The sequence below is a fragment of the Strongylocentrotus purpuratus genome, unplaced genomic scaffold (genome assembly GCF_000002235.5).
Source record: "Strongylocentrotus purpuratus isolate Spur 01 unplaced genomic scaffold, Spur_5.0 spur5_scaffold_21, whole genome shotgun sequence".
In the NCBI taxonomy this organism is placed as follows: domain Eukaryota; kingdom Metazoa; phylum Echinodermata; class Echinoidea; order Camarodonta; family Strongylocentrotidae; genus Strongylocentrotus; species Strongylocentrotus purpuratus.
Window position 1 is genome coordinate 4,740,564 of NW_022145607.1, and position 17,443 is coordinate 4,758,006.

Consider the following 17,443-nt stretch of genomic DNA (forward strand, 5'->3'; position numbering starts at 1 on the left):
ACAACAAAAAAGGGACAATTCTTACGAAATTAAAGGGGCACTTATCCTATGTAAAAAGGGGCACTTTTAGGGTACTTGAAAAAGTGGGGGCTCTGTGCCCACTCCCCCTGCCTCCCCTGGGAGCGCCGCCTCTAATCAAGGGTACTTTTAAAAACTGGGATGGGCGTTACTGAGGGAGGGGGATTAACACAAAGAGAAAAAGGAGTGCTCTTTTGAAACTAAAAGTTATCATTAAGATTAGGCCTACTACACTAAATATACAGGTAAACCTCATCCCACTTAAATGTAATGATGTACACAAGATTGAGCATTTGCCAGTGAGAGGAAATTAATATTATCCCATTCCATTCATTCGAGGGAGGCTTCTTCCCGCCCTTCCCCGTTTAGGGCGTTGTTCTTTTCTGGGGTTCTTTCTAATAATATCAAATATCTCATCTATTGAAATGCAAGGGTTGCTGAGCGACCGGGTAGGAAATAATAGATATAAAAAAGTTGAAAATGCACTTTAGAACGCTAAAAGCTCATCAATACTGCATAATCATGACATGGAATGCATTTTGTCTTGCTAGCAGGGCGGGGCAAAACGAGTTTTCCAAAACACAGGTAGATGTAACCTTTTTAAAAAATAAGGTTAGATAAGGCGCAAGGGGGTGGGGTGGGTGTTGATTTAAAAAAATAGTGATCCTTACCAACTTACACTGATCTATAGAGAAGATGATTCGACCCCCCCCCCCCCATGACTTTTTTCCCCCTGGGGACCTAGTGACGAGTAATTCCATGAACCGGTTATTAATGAATGAGCTACAAAATCTGGAATCCAGTTTGCATACATTACTTGTTGTTATGTCGGGCAAGCATCGCGGGCAAGCATTCAGGCTGGCATATGAACAATTTTTGTTTAATAAATATGCATACAATTTGAATATGTTATTAAGCCGGTCTACTCCTTACGATATCCGAATAATTACCTTCCACCCAGGCGGCACGATACCTAAACGGTTAAACCCTAACCCTTGCCCTTGCCCTTAACATACCCTTAAATCCAACTCCAACACTAACCCTAACCATACATCCTTGATGAAAGAAAGTCCAGGGAAATCATCACTAGCATACACATCAGGTAAAACCAATTACTACCCCTGGATTCTTCACCGATACAGGTGTATCATGTTCTATAGATCTACCAAACAACAACAACAACAGTACACAAAATACATACAGATACTTCACAATGATTTCAGGTCTATATATATATAATTTTTTATTTCATCTATCCCAATATTTCTACAATGTTCAAATTCAAAATGAGCAACTTTCTAAAAGTTTTATTTATCTCAGTATTCATATTTGATACAAAACAATAATAGAAATTTATCTCATATTTTCCCAGTCTTTTATTGAAAGAATACATTGCAAAAACATTGTTATAATTACCATCTTTCATAGCATATACGAATTTACAAATGTTGGTAAACTCCGGGTTTATACAAGTAAATGCAGTTACAGAACATAACATCTATGATGAACGCATTTACATGAAGAAGAAATGATAGCACTGACGAAAATAATTTATAGTAAACAATCTGAAATTACAAAAGTTTTACTTTTATTACTAAAATCAATAGCTCAAATAAAAGTAATGGTTTAACCTTTAATTCAGGCCTATATTGGTATATTTCATTCTTTTCGTATATCTCTTCATAATTACTGCCCTTTTTGAGGGTCAAGATACTGGATATAAATCTCAATAAAATGTGGTTGAATTAAGAGTGGAGGGTAAAGAGGGCTTAGAATTAGCCAGGCTAACAAAAAGGACAAGTATGCACATTATTATAATAATAATAATAAAAATGGTGCTTATAAAGTGCTTACAACCGAAATCTCTAAGCGCTATAACACCTTGCCAACTCCATGTACCTTACTGGACAACGAAACCCAATAATTTACTCCTGAAATTCCTGTTATTACCCTCAAAAAAGTACCTACAGGTAATTAAAGTATTTTTTTTGTTTACTTTTCAAAGGAACATTTGTCTGGGGGGGGGGGGGTAGTTTGACTGGGGTTAGCCAAGGAGGTCATTGTCATCTTCAAAACTATAATATGTCTCCAACATTACTATCAAATGTTCAAACAATGTACCAGATTCAAATCCCTCAAGGGTCTGTGTATCCAATACTTTATCATACATTTCAATTAATGTATTTCTCTCCACGTACTGAAATATTCATATTTAATGTTCCAACTTGCTTGTAAAAGAGTTGGTGTTAAAGGTATATTGGTATTCTATACACTTGGGCTAATAATTAACCAAGAATTTTGGAGGGCAACAAATTATATGCATCACAATAGAACACCAAATTACTGTCATCATTCCCCTATGGCTTTACACACATATAAAAAACTGCAATTACGATCAATCAGGATACAGAATTCTTTGCCTTTCCTCCTTTACCATTCAGTAAAAATGAAAACACACAAAAAACACCCTATCACTATAAATACACTAAATTGAGATGAAATCGCGTACAGGAGAATCATGTAATCAACAAATAAATAAATACATCTGTATGGGTTCCTTTACATGATACATTAACAGACTTTAAGTACATACAAACAAATTTCTAAAGCACCTACAACCTTGATATGAATAAAATGATTTTTAAATCAATGATGGGATTGGATAACAACAAGATCGCTTTAAATCATTTCCAAACTAAAAATAAATGAAAGAAAGACTGCATTCATAATGCTTGAATAAGGGGAAAGTGGAGAGAGAAAATTCAATAAATCTGACAACGAAACTTTTACAATTAAGCATACATTCTTCATGTGAAGGCATGTGAAGTATTGAAAGTAACTTGTAGCATTAACTGTATATCTTTATGCTTGCTTTATTAATCCCTTTTTATAGAATCATTTGTGACACCTCACAACATATTTGAGCATTTCCATTTGTTAAACTTCAAGTAGCCTCTAATTAATCACATACCTGCCATCCTTTCCAGACTTTTAAATCATGGCCACTTTTGCAATTTTACTAGACAAAGAAAGCACTTTCAGGCAGATACAGGCTTTCCTATTTTGTACTCCCCTGCTCCTACTGTGCATTTATCGGTTATTCTGAGACTGGAAGAAATAATGTTAGAAGAAAAATCTGCCATAATTTTCATAAGATTGTTTTACATTCCCAAGAATGGGAACAACTGACAAAACATGGACAGAAACGTCCTTTCCTGTATCAGTGACATATAAAGGCTGGAGAACAAAACAAAGTGCCAATCCATTTGGAAGCAGGCTAAAGCTTTATAAATTGTGCTATATTTGCATTGTACGAAACATCAAAAACATGGAAAAGAGGCTCAAATTAATCCCTTTGTCGTTTACAAATCATCTTCCTCCATTCACAATAATCTTCTTCATTGTTTCCTTCAGTCACTCCTGAATATTCTTGCAAATGAGAGAAGAGAGCGTGAGTCAAAAGAGACATAAATAATAATGACTGATTTCTATCTTGTTTGTATTAAACAAAGGTCTCTAAATCCTTCCTTCTTACACATGGAAGAATCTGAACAGAACAGATACTATTCACATGATATAACATTCACATTGAGCGTAGGATTCAACTCTGTAGTCTGACCAACATGGCTGCTTGCAATTACAGTTTTACAATTAATTACAAATATACTCTTCATTAAGCACACAAATCTCTGTGTATAAACATCCATAGACATTGAAATGAAAGACTTATCAATAATATGAATCCTTACAAATAAAAGATCAGTTCCGGATTTTTAAATGTTATGAATTCATACCTTCTTTTTTTGCATAAAAAATATACAGCATGTAGCTCAACTGTCTGCACAATATACATTGTTTACTGAAGATGAAAAAAGATAAGAAATTACAAAATACATTGGAGTAAGCCAGCTGGTTATGCAATTTTGATTTCATTTCTTCCTTTTATTTATCCTCATTTATTAAGTATATTCCTTTTACATTAATTAATTTATTTTAATTTATAATTTTTCCCATTTGCCATGTTTTTCTTTATATGAATTTTTTTTAATGCTCTTTTATATGATTGTATGTTTGATGTAAACTCACATTTTTAGTCTTTGGACTTTTTGACAAGATTGAATAAAAGCTTCTTTGAATTGAATTGAATTGAATTACCTTTCCTCATCTCAGTTAACAACCTTATTGGATGCTGCAAATATAACAACATGAATAAAGAGGATGTACAGCAATTACTCCATAAATGTAATGTGGTGAATCTCTGAGTATGAGTGACAAAAAGTCCAATACAGCTCCAGTAGAAACTGAAAATCATCTTTGGTTTAACCAAAAAAGCCATGTCACTGCAAGGAAATGCTGATTCACTGTAGAAAATTCATAAAAGAGCTGGCTAAACATTAAAACAAAATATTCTTCAACAATTTTTTAAACAGTGTTTTTTTCTTCAAGGAACTTGGCATTCAACACCATTGTTCCCTCAAAGCCCAGAAATTAGAACTCTAAGGAGAAGAACAGCAATGGAGTACAGTACATTTAGCATGATGCTGGAGGACCTTTTGAAAGATATTAAAGAATAAGAGGTCTACTCAAAGAGTGATTTCTATTGAATAGTTGCATATATATCTCTCTATAGTCTGTAGCATTATCCAGCCCCCCCCCCCCCCCCCTCCCCAACTGGATTAACTACTAAATCTCATTGCAAGCTATAATGAGCATCTCATTAACTCTCTATTTTATTTATTTGTTTTCTTCCTATGTGAGGTCAGTGCCTATTTTCCCCTGAAGAACAAAGCTCTTGTGTATCATCATGCAAATTAATGCCTTACAAATTCCCAAAACAACAGCTTCAAGATACATACACAGGTATGATACTATTTAAACACTGCATTCATACTTAACACTGTAACATACCATAATGATTTTAAAAATGAATACAATTCTATTTCCAAGCTCATATACATTTCACATTTGCAATTACATGTAGTAGGCATATTTAGTTCTAAATGTGACCTTAATATAGAGAGGCCCTGATAAAATTGATAAAGTTGGCAGCACCAAAATTAAAGCCCCTCTGCACTAGTTTGGTCAGGAGGGTTTAGACCTCCCTGCATGGTCACTGACAGGTGGTTATCATCAAATCAGCTCTCAATTAACATAAGAGGGGATCGTGGGGGAACAGCTGTCACAGATTAGGCATTGACTGCTATATATATGGCACAAGTAGCTTATAAGTAGTGCAGTGGGGTTTTAAATTGGATGTTTTAGGAATAGAGATTATCTCCATGCTAACATCTTGGAGAGTTATAGTCAAGCACTTTTATTACACTACTTGGAATAATAAAGCTAGGTCCTGACTTCTAGCACTGACTAGGCACTTACAATTGAAACAAGGCATTTTATCTACATTGCTTCTCTTCACACAGGTGTTAAATGGGCATCCAGTAGGGTATGAATGTCATCTAGCTGGATTTAGCATATGCGCACCTGAAAAATCACCATCAGGTTTAATTAGAATGCACCCAGGAGAGGGAAAAGTGAGCAGTATAAAGTGCAGAATCTTGTTTTAATCTGATGATCAGGATAATAAAACATTTTAAAGCGCTTTGATAAGGTAGGCTACTTGTGTCTAAAAAGCACTATATGAAAGACAGTTATCATCATCACTGACTCCAAACATGCTTTGTGTTCTCATGGTTCCCAAGGCTGTCAAAGAAGTATTATTAACTTTATCAGGGCTTCCTGCGATTAGATCACAATTTGTATTCTTAGCCTACTCTCTGTGAAAGAGCAAGAAATGTGCATCAAATCTTATATACATCAACATGTGAATTAATACATCATTGTAGTATAACAATCTTTACATGGTAAAATATACATGTATCTATATTGTAATATAAATGAATTCAAATATCTTGACATATGCCCTCGTCATAAAGACTAGAATGTTTAGGATGACAGAAACAATTTGGTCCGACGGAGGAATTCTGTTTAATGGAATAATTTTTAAACAAAGACATGGAAAAGTGTGCAATCTTGAATGTCTTCCAGGAGGCGTAGAGTGCAGCAGAGTTGAAAATAAAAACAAATATATCTGAAAAGACTTGGCGATGAAATCTTTGAATGTTCTTTAAAAAAAAAGAAGTTTGTTGCCAAACAGCGTCCCGCTGATGAAAGAACTATTAACCGTCTCTTTTTTTTTGCACGGATGAGAAGATGGTTTCCATGAAGATCAGTCTCCTTCCATTACAAGTTTCTTAATCCTTTCTAACTCAACCTGCATCATCATCCGGTGTTTCTTCTCCTCATCAACTTCCGTCATCAGCTTTTTGACCTCTTTCTTGAATTCAGTCTTTATGCTTGCAATGGTTTCGTGGAGTGCTGGAAATGAAGAGTAGAAAGACAGTGAACACATCATAAAACAAAGCGCACTTACATACTAAATTGAAACAAATGAGAGACTCTTGAATAATGGAAGAAATGCACCAGGATTTCAATTATTAAATAAATGAAGTCTACATAGAAGATTATCTATTTTGCGATTATGACAGTCCTATATGTACATGTACCTGTATACAAGGGTAACGGCCAGTGCAAAAAAGGTGTGACATATTACTCAAACAGGGTATGCAGAAGGGTGTACAAACAACAGAACAATGTATTATCTGCTCAGTGAGAGCCGGAAGGAATCTAGCTCATATCATTCAACAAAGAATTAATGCCCTTCTAGCTTTCAGCACACGACATATATAGAGGTGTCGTGTTCGAGTGGATATGTCACCGGACTGAGGATCACAAGGTTCACGATTCAAGCCCCAACACGGCACTAATGTCCTTTTGCAAGACATTAATCTACATTTGCTACACTGGACCCAGGTGATGTAAATGGGTACCTGACAGGACTTAATTCCTTGAAATGCTAGAGCGCCGTAATGGCAGCCGTGCTAAAGCCGGGGTAATAATTGCGGAGCCCTAGGAGTGTCAAGTATGACAGATATGAGCGCTATACAAGAACCCAATATTATTATTAGATCCGTTCCTACTCTAAAAGAATGATGCAAGAAAAGAAAACCGCTTACATTTGATTGCTTTCTTCAGCTCCTGGACATCTGCCGACGATGCTCCGTCTTTAGGAGCGGAGGAGTTGATGGATGGTGTTGTCTTGGTAACACCTACAGCAGGCCTTGGAGGAGGAGGAGCACTGCTGGTGTCTGTGGCTGGGGCAGGGGTTGGGGTGGTGGTGGAAGAGGCCTTAGGCCTGCTTGGAGGAACACTACTTGGAGGACCACTACCATTCTCAGCAGACTAGATGAGGAGACAAACATTTCAAACTAATCAGTTAGGAAACATTTCAGATGGTTGCTAGGTCGATCGATACACAAATATAATCATCATTATAATAATTTTTCAAGTTGTTAAAATTTACTAGCCTGGCAAAATTGTTGATCCACAGTGTTTCTTTGTCTAACCCTGGTGCCCTGACAAGTATTCAAAGGTAGGAAAAATTCCTGCTTGGATTACAGTTTTATATTTTTGTAATGAAGACTTGCTGAGTAAATATAAAATAAAATAAGCTTACTTTTCAAAAGACAAAACAGAAATGGATACAAGATACTCCTGTAATTAAAATAATTGTTTTGATATAAGTCTGGCATTCTAAAAAACCTAAAATATGAACAGAAATTGTCCTTTTATTCTATGCGTTAATGAATAGCAAAATTGACTTTTCATAAACAAAAATCATATATCCTAATAGAATTTCTTTTCAAAATCAAAATGTTATTTTTAAATAATACTAAAAGGATGCTCCTACTGCTAATATTTCAGAGAACTTTATTAATTTCCTCTACAGTTACATATTATGGACAACTCAAACAGTATCAAATACCACTTTTGAATGTAGAAATAAGTGTTACACAGGCACAAACTACAACCTATACATCCCATCAAACAAAAATAACACAACAATAAAAGGACAGTCATTCAATTAACATGCGCCCAAATGCAACTCAAGTACGATGTGTTAGGTTAGTAGAACTCACATCCAATACTCAACCAAACATTCAAATCATGAGACATTAGCAGGAAACTGTTAGTTGAGGGAATCAAACACAATGTTTGGATTGTCTCATGCAAATGTTGGGTTTCTAGGTATTAGGGCAAGCTAAGGAACAGTACAAAGGATACATGTCAACATACATGTAGACATATTAACAATTAATTACTGAAGTGAATCAAATTATGCATTATACAATACACTATAATTGTACAATGCATAACATTATCAGTAAACAGGTCTATAACTGTAGATTGACCTCCGAGAATTTGACCTTTGACCTATCATGCCTTAAATCTAATAGAGTACCGAAGTGCTGACGTCATACTCGCTCGTCGTCCCAGTTACTGGTTCTAAACAAAATAGCCTACGCATGGGGTTTATTGCGAAATCATTTAAGCAACAGGCTGGAACAGGGCAAATTCAATGTTTGGGGCTGGTGTGATCATGACACCATTGTTCAGCTCAAAATTGTATGGAACCAGCAACCTTGGCAGCTTGGCCAGTACGACTTCATACTGTGGTAATCTATTACTTCATCTCCTAGATGTTGATTCATACGAGTTCCAAGTATTATGTTAATGAACTGATAATCATTGTTATTTCACAAGAGTGTGATATGCAGACTCCATGAGCTTATATAGATAAATGGAAGTGGAAGCACCATATATAGAAAATTATGGAGTGAGAAAGGGAAAGAATGTATTACAGAAGAAATAAAATAAGACATTAAAAAAAGGAATGAAAAGACAAATTAAAGAAGAATAATGGTAATAATAGAAGGTATAAATGACATACATCTAAAATGTGCAATATCTCATTGAAACATGAGTTGCCATGTACATGTATAAGCCAGTTCATAGTTGCAATCTGAGCATGAGCAGATAAAGGTCATTGCAGACCAAATTGTGAAATACACGGAGACAAAATACTGGATATGTGCTAATGAAAATTATGTAGTCATTATTCATTTTTGCACAAGCAGTGCAGACCATGATAGACAGGTGGAAGTATTCTTTGAAAAGGGGGAAACAAAGGCTATATGTTTAGCACCTCCATTGCTGTAGGAGTGATTATTTCCAAATGTACAAACTGGGACCTCTTCATATTTTGAAGATCTGTAGATATTCGGGGTCATTTGGGACATGTGCTAACCGTGAACTGGTCTATTGAGGTAGTTGCTATGAATGAGATATTTTTTAATTTTTTTTTTTCCTTTCTTTTTTTCATAACAGCTGTGAGAGAGCTCAGTAGATTCAGCAGAGAATAAGTTTGTCCCTTGAATACTAATGAAATAAAACTGAAATACATGTAGCAATGATTAAATGATCATAATTTTTTTTGTAATTTTGGTGTGAATTAAATACATGTTTAATATTTGAAAGAGAGAGAGAGCAAGAGAGAGAGACTTTGTTGCTTTAGAGGAAATGCTTGAATACACACATCAAACACACACACACCCCTACATTATTTCATCTCTTTGAATCCATAAGTTAGTAAGACTACATCTTGATGCCCTTAACCATGTGATTAGTTTCTGCACCACTTCACCTGAGCACCCGAAGCAGAAGAAAGTCCACTAGATTTGTTAGTTCTGTTTTTCAGCTCCGTCTTCCAAGGCGGGTCACTGCTATGGGACTCCTTGGAAGCCGGGGCGGGGTCGGTAGAGGGGCGGGGCGGGAGGTGGTCTGGGGCTGGGGGGCGGGGCTTTTCAGGGAGCGTGGCAGGAGGGTGAGCCTTGGGCTTTTCAGGGAGCGCAGCAGGAGGGTGAGCCTGAGATGATGACTTTACCGGGGCACTGGGAGTGGGTTCCTCCGACTTAGAAGATGAGGCTAAGCTTGAGGTATTTGAAGGGGTTGATGGAGGGTCGTGGTCCGGTATAGGGGCGAGGGGTGTCGAGGACAGGTGGGGCGGCTTTTTATGTTTGGCGCGTGGAGCAAGGGGTGGAGTATTATTGGGAGGAGAGGAGCTGCTGGTGGAAGAGGGAGGAGATTTCTGCAGAGAATGAAAGTTTTTTTAGAATTTAGAAAAAGGAATCATTATCTAGCCATTTTATAATTTAAAATAAGTAGCAATGATTAGGAAATGCCGACCTGTTGGATAGGATAGGATTATAGTATACACACATTTCCTATACATCCCAGCCAAAGTAAACACAGACTTACATGTAGTATTCATCAGATTAAAACACAATGTTACACATAGATCCCATTATTTTTCATTAGAATGTTAGTAAAACATCACTCCAAAATCATGCAAACAGGGCATGGATTTTTAAGCATGCGGAGAAATAGCAAATAAATAGCTAGAGCAAACTGGAGCTTGACTGTGAAAATTGCGCAAATCTTTTGTAAATGTGAGCTTTAGATTTTTGCAAGCAAATGTGATGAGGTTTCATATAAAACTGACTTTTTAAAATCAAAGCACAATAGCATGGAGCATGTTTGAGGGATATTAACAACATGATGACTAGTGCTGTCATTGGCCTTGTTGTTTGCTATCTAACTGTTTAATTTTTTTTCTCTGAGTGATACTATTTTAACAACAATCATGATTTACCAAGTGCTATTTCACCTTCTCCAGCGATGTTATGAATTCAAGAATTTTGGAGAAGATGCGCAGTAAAGTTGATTGTCATTAGATGAAGAAGCAATGCACCAAAAGGAAAATTTTGTACTTGTGATTAGCTTTGGTTTAAAGAATCACCAACATATTTTGCTTTCTCCAATGATAAATTTGTATGAGTTACTTTAATAACTAACATTTTGTATGAAAAAAACTCAACTTCTGTCAACATAGTTTCAAATAAGGCCTGTTGATGACAGCACTAATAATGCAAGCTGTGGACAACACTGAGGAAGTACATGAACAGTTCTTTATTTGACAAATCAAAATGTAACAAAATCCTGTATAAAATCTATAGATTTTGGGACAGAAAACACTTTGCCAATATACTTTGATTAATGGTTTGTCAGCCACAATTATAAAGGCATATGAGAGAGCTGGTCATATCAAACTCCCACTGTTTAGCATTTAACAGAAGGGGGAAGAAAGCAACAACATAAAAGCAAAGGACCATGAAACATTGGTCCAATGTAAGCTTTGTACACAAGGTCATTGGAAGAAAAAAAATGTGCTTTTACCAGAGCATGTGCAAAACATGTTTTCTATGCTATTCCTACATTAGGTCAGTTTTTCACCCACCACAAACCCATCATAAAGAGTGGTTAGCTTTAAGAAGAGTGAAATAGCTAGACTATTAAAGACACCACAATAAACACATATAATTGTCACCTTATCCTGGGTGGGACGTGCAACAGGCGGCCTACGAAGTGATTTTTTGATGTCTCTACTCCATGGGGGAGGCTGTTTAGGCTCCTCGTCAGTGTGGGAGTCGGTGTGGGAGAAGGAGGGGTGAGGCGTGGTGGTGGGGCCCCCATCGACGCTGTCGATCAGTGGTGGTGAGGTGGAGGTAGGAGGGGGACTGATGAGGGGTGAGAGGGGCGTGTTAGATGACGACTGGGGTTAGGTAGACAAGTAGGATGGGTCAATGTGGATTGTTAGAAGTACAATGTATCGTTATGATTTGTTTTGAAGATGGAGGGTGTGGTATAAAGTGAAATGAGAAGAAATAAGAGTTCCATTTTTTTTGCCCGGAATTCATGAAAGATAAGACAGAAGTGTGAATGTGAATTTTTGTCATCAATCCAATTGGATGGTGGTGAAAAATTATTTGACAACAAAGAATGAGCATCATATGTGACAAAAGTAACCAAAAGAATGTGAAGGTTATCCCGTTAGATGACCAGATGAGGAATAATTTTGTTGCGTTTTCCATGAGGATGAATAGTTTTTTTTTTATGAAATCATTGCAAAAAGGATTTTTGTTTGTTAGTGATCACACAGTGAATTAGTGAATGTTCCATCCAAGAAAATGAAATAAATTCACAGCAGTTGAAAATGAGACACACAAATAAATTCATAATGAACATGATGGTTACATATTGTGATGTAATGTTTCATCACACAGTTAAAAATGAATGAAAACAAATGTTAAAAGGGTTATTGAGGAAATAAAATAAAGAAAAGAAAAACAAAATAAAATTCATAAACATGCAAAAACAAAATTCAAATCAAACAGGCATAGGGTTTGCAATGCAAGCATGATGTCAAAATAATAGGCTTTAATAAATATAGTCAAGATGCATCAAGCAGTTTAATGCACATATAATATCCCTTAAAGAATCCACTACTTAAAAATTGAGCACTAACTAAATATTTTTCAAAATTAAGATCAAAATAATGTTTACTCCTTTATTTCATCTTTAGGACCTGCAGTGCATCATGTGCGAAGAGACAGAAGGCATTTGAAAAATACTTTGTTTGTTTAATTAGTGTAAATGTTTCCAAATGGTACCATCTCTGTGTGAACATATTCATAACCATGAAATATACCTCTTAAAATGATTTTAAAAAACAGAACAAATTGTGAATTCTAGCCTTTTCCTCATTTTTCTTTCAAGATAAACACAAATGCAAGTTATTCTACATGGTACAGTAATATATATTACTTTACATTGAAAATTACATCAACATCTCAATGTTACAGCAATAAATGTTATCCACCCCTTTCTTACGTACTCATCTATTACCACCTTTTGAGTTACTAGACATTAGACTAACCAACAGTATTATCACATGTAAGACAAGAGCACTAGGAAGCTCACAAGATACTGTGCAGCAAGGGATACAAGGGATACAAGGCCAACAATGCAGTCAGAGTCAAGCAAGGGGTCTTACAAATTTTCCAACAGGACAAACATCAATCTACGGTCTACTGTATCTATCATATGATTATATTGATGCATCAATCAAGACTAACGATAACATGGGGACATCTATCATTCCATTCCAATGACCAGGGCCCCATTTCACAAAACTTGTCATCAGTGACAAATGATAGTTTTTGTTATAAGCTACTGAAATCCTTGCTTCTGATTGGTTATCAGCAGATTTGTCACTGATTTTTGTCATTTGTTGCTGCGACAAGTGCTTTGTGAAACGAGCCCCAGGAAACGTCCAATCTGGTCAAGGGTGTTCCAACACTTACCGATGCAGCAGGCGGTGGCATACCAAAAGTTGAGGGCGGTCTCCTATTTGGGGTTGCTTTCGGTCTAGACAGGTTGATGTGTGTCAGTTTCTCCGTGTTGATTGTGATGTTGTCAAAAGTTGATTCTGAATAGCAAGTATTTAGAGAACAAAATAATATGACTTAATAGGTAAAGGTAAATCATGACAATGTCAAGAATAAATGTGGACAGATGATTTCTAACTATCATTATCACAAAAATTTCAAAATGAATTCAAAGTTAGTGTATAAATATGAAGCCACTGAAGGGTGCACACATATCACTGTATGCCTGTACAATAGTTCCACAATGCTATAGATGAATTTAGTTCTATAATTTGTGTGCGTTCGCAGAAAAACAATTAAAACTAGACATTATAATACTTGTTTTGAACAAGTATAGGTGGGCTGGTCAACTCATATTTGAGATAAAATTTGAGACAAAATAAAGCAAAAATAAGCGACATACTGCTTACAAATTCTTAAAAAACAATATCATGTAGATTCATAACGTAAACTAAATTCACCTTCTATAGGCATAACACGCAAATTATGAAGTTTTTGAAATGAGGCCTTTAATCGAAATTTTCACTATGATGACATCAACAAAATGAAAAATGGTGATTACTAACCTTGTAGAGAATTGTCTTTGCTACAACATATCCAAATTTGGAAGAAAATCAATCAATATTTACAGAGATACAATCAATTTTCCATAAAAATGCTGACGTCATGATATGCAAATTCATATTTTGAGTTCCAAGGCCATTGTGATGATGTCACGATATTTGTAATGGCCAAATGAGACATGATTTCATATCTCCGACTCATACCCTATCCAAATATGAAAAAACATTTGAGGGTTCCGGTTTATCCAAAAGAGCTATAATGGATTTTGTATAGGCAAGTTTTTGCCCATATATGCTATGTATTACAAGAGGTCGCGCGAACAGACATTTTTCTTAAATGGACGCTCATCTTATTATTAATGGTCATAAATAGATGAACATGGTATCAAATTGTTCGAAAAATATGGGAATTATCATGAAAACAAAATGGCGATTCTATGTTGTGTAATGGTGTTACGCGCGAAAATGCGCACGCATGAGCGTTTGCGCGATTTTTTATAAAATGCTTAAAATGACCTGAAACGTATGCAAAATAAATTTGAGACGATTTTGAGCATTTCAAAATTTTGCGCATGCGCGCGTTTTTTGACCTGAAATTGACCGAACTGATATTGACCTTGATCATGATAAATTTGAATGCGAAATTAATTTTGGTTATGAAGATATGATCATGAGTTGATTTTCGTAAAATTTTACAAAATGGTGCCTAGATGACGTCATCAGTCCAGGTCAGAGTTGTTGCATTTTGTTCATATGCCTATTCATATGTGTGCCAAATTTCAAGGTATTTGAATAAACCATTTTCAAGATATCTTGCCTACAAAAAAGTGGGTCGAAATAAGAAAAATAAATAATAATAATGATAATAATAATAAAGGCAATTTTAACAAAATTATAAGGTGGTCTGTATTAGATACAGCCCACCTAATAAAACATGGAATGTCTTTCAGTGTGTTGCCTGCTTATCTTAATGGAAAGAAAGAAAACAAGGGTCTATAAAACTTCTTGGTTTACCCAAGGTTTTAATTGAATGAGAAATGGCTTTTCGATATCCTATGAGGGTGGTCGTGGAGGACCGAACCAATATTACAGGTTGAAAATATCAACTAAGATATTTATTACCCTGGTCTGTCATTACTCTTGTCAGGGAGAATTCACCATCAGCATTTTTTTCTATGTAGTCCCAATGCTTGGTATTAGCACCAAGGCTTTAACGCGCTTGTGAGATTCCTACTAGAGTGACCGCATGCACTCCAGTATCAAAAAGTCACAAATAGCAAGTGTTTTGTTACCTTTGGGATCTGTTTTGCCGGAGTCGGTGCTATCCTTTGATGTCTCTTTAACATCATGTGGTCTAGATGCCGGCACTTGAGGCTTGGTCAGTGCTGTAGGCTTGTTGAACACATGTGGTCTCCCTGCTGTAGGTGGTGGGAGTACCTGATGAAGAAAAGAACATCAAGAATTTACATCTTCACTCCTCCCCCCCCCCCCCCAGCATACAAACACACACACACAAATTAAAATATGATGACTGAGGGCTTTTGCATCACCATGGCCTCATGAAGATGTGACGTAGTAAACTGCCTGAGAAACTAATTTCAAAATAAAAATGACGTTATAAGTGAAGTGCACTTCACATTTTTGTACCTTACAACTCAAGGATACATGTACATATAAAGTGATTACCATAAGAGACCTTTGTTGCAAAAAGTTTTTTTTTTAATTTACTTTTTAAATCTATTCATTATTTTTTTCTTCTAGACAGTTTACCATGTCACATAAAAACCGGGCCTTATGTAATTAAAATGCCTGCGTAAGAAAAAAAAGCCAACCGATAACCAAAAATTCTGTTACTGGGTTTCTAGACACAGAATTGCTGATAGATTTCCGAGGAGCCCTTGCAGATGAAATTGCATCTTTGATCAATAATTATATTTGCTTATATAGCGCCTAACACTTACTTTATCACTTTATTACTCTAAGCGCTCTACAATAATGCAGCATAATTACCCTGGCTTTAGCAGTGCAGCTGTCACACGTGCTGCGTTTCAAGGAATAAATTCCTACCATATACCCATTTACTTCACCTGGGTGGAGTGTGGCAAATGTAGATTAATGTCTGACCATGTTTCTTTACCTGTTTAGCACCAGGAGGGAGATGCCTAGAGCCGTTTTCCTTGGGAGCTAACTTGCTATCCTGAGATGGTTGCTTAGTAATACCTGGCTTCTGTGTGGAACCACCTTTAACCTCCATACTACCAGGTCTTGAGGGACCTAATGGGTACACAAAGGAATGAAATCAACAAAGATTAACAGCATAAATGTCATTAATGTTACCAAGAAATCATCATGTAACAGAAAGAATGTATTACTTGTATAAACCAAGTTTGACTATGTTTCTTGCTTAGCAAAATAAATGAGGAATGCATTTCATAAACAATTTTCTTTTATTTCTTGGTTTAAAATGAACATGCTTATAATCAACAAGTTTCTTTGTGTATTGTACTTACTTTGTTAACCATCTTTTAATACAAATTCTCATTTGAAAATAAAATCTAGAGAATTTTAGAAGTGGAAAAAGTCCATTCTGCCAAACATATTTGTTGTTTGTATACACAATATATTAACATATTCATAATTATCTATCTTTCTCTAGCAGGATTTTTCATGCATTTCTACATTTTTAAGGCAATTAAGTTTAATAACACATATGTACATGTATAAGGCAAGCAAGGTAAAGCAAAGCAATTGTTTAAGTTGAAGTAAAATCACAAATATATAGAGTTCTTTTAGCAATGCAATTTTATGCAAATATTTTAAATGGAGCTTCACTTGAGAGCTGTTAACAAGATTAAATATGTATTCCTCATGGCAAGTTTTCAGAAATGATATGATATAAAGGAAGACACTAAGAAAGTTCCTCAATAAAAGCAGAGAATTGTGTAGCAAAATGTTAAGAAACTGAATACCAAACATAGCCACATTAGCTTCAACATACATAGAGACAACATGAAATTCAGTAATACAGACATTGGTAACGAATGAGATTTTTAATGAAATAATGCTTCCCAATAAATGTATTATGAATGAATACCCTTCTAACTGGTCAACTGTAAATACAGAGTGAGTTCACTGGGTTATATATAGAGTGAGTTGACTGGGTAATATACCGGTAGAGTGGAAACAGCTCACATTATTAATCTACTCTATGCAATGATTACATAGTATTAAAGAGAAGGTTGAGTTCTTGGGAGAGATGAAAAATAACTTGTGAGCGTTTTCATTTGTATTATGCACGTGTGGAAGAACATCAGAGAAAATGTTCCCTGAAAAGCATGGCTCTGCAAATGCATGGATCTTTTATGCCTTCATATTCTAAATATGACATGTAACAGCTTTAAAAAATGAGGACCACATTTTTATGCCACATTTTTGTGTGTCTATATACATCTTTCTGTGCACAGTGCTTGTTTCGTTTACCAAGACTGGGCCAAACTTCTTATCATTTTGATGATTCCAAAACCTTGCAGTACACACCAATACTTATATGCTAGATGATCAACCTTTTCTGATCGGTTCCACACCCTTTTCTTTCACAATGCAATCGCATGACCAGAC

The 17,443-nt window shown here is 35.7% G+C and overlaps 1 protein-coding gene across 6 annotated transcripts in view; it reads right to left on the reverse strand.

Annotated features, from left to right (window-relative positions):
- Positions 1-1,235: 1,235 nt before the first annotated feature.
- The window catches only part of LOC581235 (SH3 domain-containing kinase-binding protein 1), a 46,425-nt gene continuing 30,217 nt past the window's right edge, over positions 1,236-17,443 (reverse strand). For 3 of the 6 annotated variants that reach the window (XM_030995347.1, XM_030995346.1, XM_030995348.1), the window contains 7 exons: positions 15,963-16,099; positions 15,118-15,262; positions 13,179-13,303; positions 11,363-11,587; positions 9,620-10,063; positions 7,092-7,317; positions 1,236-6,393 (listed from right to left, as the gene is read on the reverse strand). In XM_030995347.1, coding sequence (XP_030851207.1) covers positions 6,245-6,393; positions 7,092-7,317; positions 9,620-10,063; positions 11,363-11,587; positions 13,179-13,303; positions 15,118-15,262; positions 15,963-16,099 — 1,451 coding nt within the window. In that variant the 3' untranslated portion in view covers positions 1,236-6,244. The remainder of the gene's footprint in view (positions 6,394-7,091; positions 7,318-9,619; positions 10,064-11,362; positions 11,588-13,178; positions 13,304-15,117; positions 15,263-15,962; positions 16,100-17,443) is intronic. The other 3 variants (XM_030995349.1, XM_030995350.1, XM_030995351.1) reach the window with 3 other exon arrangements.